The 7526-nt window shown below is 34.8% G+C and overlaps 2 protein-coding genes across 2 annotated transcripts; both read left to right on the top strand.

Moving 5' to 3' along the window:
- The first annotated feature begins 380 nt into the window (after nt 1-380).
- On the top strand, nt 381-2982 carry LOC143612435 (uncharacterized protein At2g24330-like). The gene is made up of 5 exons (XM_077086422.1): nt 381-605; nt 1565-1706; nt 1773-1882; nt 1956-2361; nt 2423-2982. The coding sequence occupies exons 1-5, from the start codon at nt 381-383 to the stop codon at nt 2860-2862; spliced, it is 1323 nt and encodes a 440-aa protein (XP_076942537.1). The 3' UTR covers nt 2863-2982.
- Nucleotides 2983-4639: 1657 nt separating this feature from the next.
- LOC143612436 (transcription factor IIIA-like) lies at nt 4640-7224 on the top strand. Its single transcript, XM_077086423.1, has 6 exons — nt 4640-4820; nt 5606-5740; nt 6103-6385; nt 6471-6706; nt 6787-6930; nt 7013-7224. Exons 1-6 carry the CDS (start codon nt 4686-4688, stop codon nt 7190-7192), a joined length of 1113 nt encoding a protein of 370 aa, XP_076942538.1. The 5' UTR covers nt 4640-4685; the 3' UTR covers nt 7193-7224.
- Nucleotides 7225-7526: the final 302 nt, after the last annotated feature.

The following is a 7526-nucleotide window of genomic DNA, read 5'->3' as shown; positions in this document are numbered from 1 at the left end:
ACCTCAAGTATATTAATTATTAACTTTTTAAAATAAATAAAATTAAAATCCAAATATACATACATAAATATTAAAAACACATAATATAAAACAAACCGTAAGAACGATAAAATCTAGTGTATATATAATTGCATTTAAATTGTAGAAGACTTGCAATCGAAGAGATTTAGATACGCGTTTCCCCAACGTATTCTACATGCCTTTCTTTCCGACCAATATCCAAAAACTGGCCATTAAATCAAAACCGATATTCGTCTCTGCATTCGCACATAAATTTCAGGTATGTAACATATTTCAAAATTAGGGTTTTGATAATATTAATAACATGATCTGGGCTTGTTGTTAATAATAATAATGGGTTTGATTGAGCAGGATACATTATGGCTGAAGAGAAAGCCATAGACGGAGAGAAGAAGACAATAACAAAGAGGGGTTTTTGGTCCCGACTCTGGAATGGATTGTTTCGGTCACATGGTGATGATTTAGAGAAGAGATTGCAGTATATTACCAAAAAGGAGGCCACTCTTCTTGCTAGAATGAAGAGGAGATCCTCCAGTTGGCGGGCAACTGCCCGCAATTTGATCGTTGTTTCGCTTTTTCTCGAGGTAATTAATATCAATGATTGAACAATAATAATCTTATGAACTTGTTATTTGCATATTCATAGCCTAATGCTAGTTTTTGTTTAGAGCCTGATCATACATTGACTATTAGACATGTTTTAGTTTTATTGCTATGCTTATTACTTCATTAAACCGCACAATTATGTAATTAAGTTAGGTTGGTACGATATCACCTTTATGGCTAGTTACTTTTAACGTTTATCACGGTCATTTACGCATAGTTGTTAACAACGAGAATAGCGCTCGCTATAGTGCATGTTGTAGCAAAGCGGTACTTTTCCCGCTATCTGATGTATAGCCCCTTAATAGCGTGATATAGCGATAACTGGTGTTTTTTTTTTCAAATCCACCGAATAAAACCCCTATTAAAAAAAAATTATAATGCCTTATCGCTAAACATCAAATAGTGCCCCCTATTTCATCGCTATCGCTACATAGTGTATAGGTAGGCTGTCACTATTGACCGCTATTCGCTATTGACAACTATGCCTTTACACTTAAACATGCATGTATGTATACTAAGTAACGGTGGCTGGAATATGTCACCGGATTAAATGGTATATTGTTTAACCGATCTTGCGAGTGTTATCTTTGTTTTGTTCATATTCAATCATGTGAGTCGTGTCTGATATCCAATAGTGATAAGCTACATGTTTGAATTGTGTTTTTCTGTTTGGCATCCAAGCCATGCTTGTAGTTTTCCTAACATTTTCCCTCAAGTTAACATGTACATTGTGCACATAATGAAGTAATTTGGTTAGCAAAAAACAAAGCTGTATAATAGTGGTCGGTATGAGGGATTGGATGTTGCAAGCATTTTGATGTACATTCGTGTTAAATTGCTGTTAGTTGCATGTTTTATGTTAATGCAAAATTCCAATAATATTACGATAGTAACGGATATATATTATACTAAAAAAAATCCCTTTTTGTGGTTGCAGGTCATGGCACTGGCTTATGCTATACTTACAACAAGAACCAGCTTAGACTGGCAAATGAGGGCGTTTCGAGTTTTACCAATATTTCTTCTGCCTGCTTTATCCTTCTTTTTGTACTGGGCACTTTTTACTTTCACAAGAATGCGTACGTTAACATCTTAACACAAATTTCATGTTTATTCGTCAAAACGTTCTTAACTTTCTCTTATAGGCGATAGCAGGGACCAGAAAACTGTAGAAAGACTTCGGGCTGAACGACAAGAAAAAATTGACGAACTTAAAGAGCGAACCAATTATTACATAACTCAACAACTCATTCAGGTATAAATTAAAGCTGCTTATTATCACGTGGCCAAATGGTCAAACGGTTAACACAAATTTTATATGGTTGCAGAAATATGACCCGGACCCAGCAGCCAAAGCAGCAGCTGCATCCGTACTCGCATCAAAATTAGGTGCAGACTCGGGTCTAAAATTGATGCTAGGAAATGAGTTACAGCAAAATTATTCTGAAGCTACAGGCAAGAGCCATGATGCTGAACCGGTCAAATCTGGTGGTTTAAGGAAACGAGTTAACTCAGAAGCTACATCCAACGGAGGCAATGACATGGACATGACGAGTCAGCATGTGGAGAATGACGTGTCAGAGGTTTATCCACATAGTCAGGTGTTTGTTGAGCACCACAAACCTGCAGAGTCTCAAGATTGCGGTTGGTTTGCTCGACTTGCACAGTTGCTTGTAGGAGAGGATCCGTCACAATCTTATGCACTTATATGTGGCAATTGCCATATGCATAACGGTAACTAACTACTTTTTATCTGGTAATTAATTAAATATTTATCATTTGTGAACATTTGCAGGTCTTGTTAGGAAAGAGGATTTCCCATTTATTACATATTACTGTCCACATTGTCATGCTTTGAATAGACCGAGGAACTCGAACCCTAGTTCTCCAAGTACTAGTACTGTTGGTGCTACGTCTCCAACAATTGGAAGTCTTGATTCGGTTGGACCTTGCTGTGCGTCCATGAAAGTTTCCCCTCTTGGTAGTCCTGTGGGAGATACCGGGCTCATGAGTGAGAATGTATCTGCTGCTAGCAGTGTTGTTGGAGATACTGTGCACCCAAGTGAGAAAGTGTCTGCTTCTAGCAGTGTTGTTGGAGATACCGTGCACCCGAGTGAGAAAGTATCTGCTTCTAGCAGTCTTGTTGGAGATACAGTGCACCTGAGTGCGAAAGTATCTGCTGCTAGCAGTCCTGTGGGTGAGGCAGAAGTGAGCGACAATATAGTTGCGGAATGATGCTTCTAGTCAATAGGGTACTTGTTAATGTGTAATTTTTGAGTTTTTCCGTTTTTGTGTTTGTGAGTTGTTTTGGATATATCTTTATTGTAGGATTGAGTAGAGGGTACTGTTAATATACACAGGTTACACTGTTGGGTTTATACTAAACGCATATCGCGATATTATCACTTTGTTACGGGCACGCTATTTCTGAGCAAGATACTAAAGTACACATATATCGACATAGCTGTAAGGCAGTGGCGAACCTTGACTGAGCTCTGGTTAAGTGGTTACCTGAGCAGTTTCCTTTGAAGTTTGGCCCTTGGGGAAAGGGGGGTTTTAACATGTTTTGTGATCAACTGTGCTCTGGTTTTGTTTTCCATGAGATGAATAATGAATACTATGTTATTTATTATGTTTGAATATCATTACAGGAAGATATGATTTGATTTCCACTAAAAAAAGTTGTTACGTTGTAGTGCTGAGTAAAAGTGAATTAAAATAGATTAGAGGTATCAATTGGAATTTACAGAAAGAATACTATGCATCTGTTTGCAAATAGTTGATTATGAAAGAGAGAACTAAAAGTTAGATTCTAAATCTAAGGTAAGGTATTTTATAAAAGGGGACAAAAATAAAAATGATGAGAAGAATTTGTAGTTACATAAAAAAATAAATAAATAATTAATAAAAAATCATAACTCAAAATTTAATAAAAGAATAAAAAGACAAATGTTTCCACCGTCTTACTCGTTCTAAAAAAAAACAATGTTGAAGGAAAATATCATTGTGTTTTGTGTTTATTTTCGTTTGTGTTTTTTTTCCTTTATATTGTATTATATTACTCAACATTGTGTTATATTTTGTTCGGGGTTGTATTATATTTTACGTTGTATTGTGTCTTTTTTAGTTATAATTGTGTATTTTGTTTATTTTCGTCATTGTGTCTTTTTTCGGCATTGCGTCTTTTCGGCGGATTTTCTTTTGAACAGGAATGAAGGGGGAAACATTTTAGTTTTTTAAAATTTTTCGGTTTCTATTTATATTTTGAGTTATGATTTTTTATTATTAATTTTTGATTTTTTAGGGGTTTTTTGTGTGTTCGCAAGTTCTTTTCACACTTTTCATTCTTGTATCTTTTTGTATTTTAACTTTTCCTTTAAATCTAAAGTAATTCAATATTTTAGAAAAACTGAATTTTAATAATCTAATGATCTATTTAGCTCGCATTGATAGTTACAAGCCAAATGGAGAAATATACTTCCTTTAAGAGTAAAACTGAGTAAGAATTAAGTGCAAGAAAATGATTATGTTAGTACTTAGTAGGATTGTTTTCGTAAATAAAAGTCAGTAAAAGAGCCCCATCAACAAATTACTCAAAAGTTTTAATTATTTTAAAAACAATTTTTTTTGAACTGCAACTTTCCTAAAATCTCAAAGTCATCAGCACCAGACCTTGCTAGTAAGCAATTAGTTAAGATTAGTAACATACAATAAAAACAACATAACAAACCATGCTATTCCACTTGTTCCAATCTATATCCAAATATTTCGACCTATTAAAAAAAACTAAAAAATATTTTTTTTTTGAGTAAAAAAACACATCATCATAAGATAATAAATTTATTAGAGCAATGCATTATTATATTATGAACTTTAGTGGGAAAATTAACAAAATAAAGTAAAAATCTAATTTAGGCCCAATTAGTGGCCCAATACATGACTAACCCAGCCCACCCAACTATAAATACAACCCCAAAGAAAACCCTAGCATTAGTTGCATTACATTACATTACATTTGCGCAGCTTTGCTACCTACTCTCTCTCATACATATCTGAAGATGGGCGAAGAAAGCATCGAAACAGCAACACAATTACCAATTTTCAGAGACATAAGGCGTTACACTTGCGCATACTGTGGAATCGTACGCTCCAAGAAGACTATTATTCAAGCTCACATTCAATCTCATCATCAGGTGGGTATTATAGGTGTAATGTTGATGAAATATAGTAATTTGGTGCTGAATTTGACTAATAATATAAGTATACATATAATTTTGTTAGTTGAGACGAGATTGGTTGGATATTTGTACTTTACTAGTGATTTGTAGCTGATCGGGTTATATCTGATGGGTGTTGTTGTATTAGAGGTTTTGATGTGATGATATGTGCAGGAAAATTTGAGTTCTGATGCTAATTTGACTAATAATATAAGTATACACGTATAATAAAATATTGTGATCTGTTGTTGAATTTGATGTGTTTTTGTGTTTATACATAATAGGGGCGTGCACGAAACCGAAAAACCGATTCGGAACTGGAAAACAAAACAAAAAAAAAACCGAAATAACCGGACTGGATTAGAAACCGATGGTTTGGTTTTGATATTTAGTAAAAGCCCGCATATAGGTTTTGGTTTGGTTTTGTGGAAAACCAAATAACTCGAACTAAACCAAATGCCCTGAGTTAAACCGAGACAAAAAGACCGAATCTAAAACTTTACTAAACCCGAAAACCCCAAACTGTAAAAAACCAAAACGTTGGTTTTTGGTTCGGGTTTAGTCCAAAACCGCACTGGGCATGCCCCTACTACACAATTGTAATGATTTTGATGAGATTGGTTAGGTTTTTGTTTGCTAGTTACTCATAGCAGATTTGATACTGTGTTATGGACTTATAGATATAGTTGTATGGGATGGTATATGTTTTGTTGTGCGTATTGGATTTACAATGTTTTGATCTTGATTTTGTTGCCTTGTAGGATGAAATCAAAGAGGCAGATGGCAATGAGGAAGAAGAGCAAAAAGGCGAGAAGATGAATGTTTGTGAGGATTGTGGAGCTTCGTTTAAAAAGCCTGCGCACCTGAGGCAGCATATGCTAAGCCATTCACTTCAGGTACGCCGTAGGTTTATATAGTTTTTGCTTTTATGATACTATGTGTTGCTGATTTATAGACTATTAATTGTTTATAGATTCCACACTTCTGCAGGGTGTAAACTTATATTAGGGTTTTGAATTTATGTGAAAACGAACGGATTATGTTGCGTGAGGCATTGGATCCCAACAGAGAACTCCAAAATGCGAGACCTTGATTGGAATAGTATCAGGTTGGGGGACCTCCTGAGAAGCTCCATCAAGTTATCCTCAATCACGCGGTCAAGTATGTGGTTCAAACGCTCTTTTATCTGTGCATCAATGAGTCATTTGATCATCAGAAGCAATAAAGTCTCACTAGTAACATAATTTTCTTTTGGCAGAGGCCCTTCACTTGCCCACTTAAAGACTGCAACTCAAGTTACCGAAGAAAAGATCACTTGAATCGCCACATCATCCAACACCAGGGTAAAATCTTTCTGTGTCCCAAAGCAAACTGCAAAAGTAAATTTTCGTTTCAAGGTAACATGACAAGACATGTGAAAGAAATGCATGATGACTCGGATGATAATACAAGCAAGCAGAAGCAGCACACTTGTTCAGAGCCCGGGTGTGAAAAGGTTTTCAAATATCCATCGAAGTTAAGAGCTCATGAAGAATCTCACGGTGAGTTAGTGGTTTTATGTTTTCAGTTTTTAAGATAATTCGTCTTGTATTTATGATTTATAACTATTTGTTATGAATATTGCAGTTAGACTGGAAACAATTGAGGCTTTCTGTGGGGAACCTGGTTGTAAGAAATATTTTACCAACGAGCAATGTTTAAAGGTTCACATTCAGACTTGCCATCAGTATATAGTTTGCAAGGTTTGTAAGAGTAAACAACTAAGGAAGAATATAAAACGTCACCTTCGTTCACATGAGAAAGATGTTTCCAAAGAGAGGATTAAATGCAGCTTTGACGAATGCAGCCTAACATTCTCAAATGTAAGTAACATCTTATTTATACAATATTCACAAAAAAGTTTTCTAAATTTATATAATTTAAAATTTATATGAAATTACAGGTTTCAAATCTCAAACAGCATGTAAAAGTTGTCCATTTACAAGAAAAGCCATTCGTGTGCAGTTTTTCTGGGTGTGGAATGAGCTTTTCGTATAAGCATGTAAGAGATAACCATGAAAAGTCTGGGAAGCATATTTACACAGTGGTAAGAACTTAGAATGTTGATCGAACCGATTTTGTTTAATTGTATTATATGAAATTAAACTTATATCTGTTGGTTATATTAGGGAGATTTTATTGAAGCGGATGATGAATTTGAGTCAAGGCCAAGGGGCGGTGTGAAAAGGAAGTTGCCAGCTATGATCGAAACTCTTATGAGGAAGAGAATTCAACTGCCTGGCGAATCTGATCACATTCATGGTTCTGAATACATCTCTTGGCTTCTGTCTGATGAAAATGAAGATTAATCTTCTGTGATATTTTATATATTGCTTATCTAACACGTATAATCTTGAGTCTTGATAGTAATGTGTGGTCGGTAGTAATTAGCATATTAGAATTTTGTCTATATTAAGTCTGGTGGATTCATGGTTCTTTTGTTTAAATGCACTTGGATATGATATTAGTAATTATCATGTTATTATATTGTTATCTAGATTATTGACCCGTGCACGACACAGGTGGAAATATTGAAATTTTCGAACAAACATTTGTAATTTGAAAGGGCAACATAAGTTTTTATATTTTATTGGGGACGGTAGCATACTTTAAGTTGTAAGTAATATTGGTATGAAAACAAAT

Source organism: Bidens hawaiensis, unplaced genomic scaffold (assembly GCF_021521415.1).
Source record: "Bidens hawaiensis isolate Kalapana, Puna unplaced genomic scaffold, B.hawaiensis_p1.1 tig00034589_1, whole genome shotgun sequence".
Classification (NCBI taxonomy): domain Eukaryota; kingdom Viridiplantae; phylum Streptophyta; class Magnoliopsida; order Asterales; family Asteraceae; genus Bidens; species Bidens hawaiensis.
The sequence above is the reverse complement of the archived record's forward strand: the minus strand, read 5'-3'. Positions and strand labels throughout refer to the sequence as shown.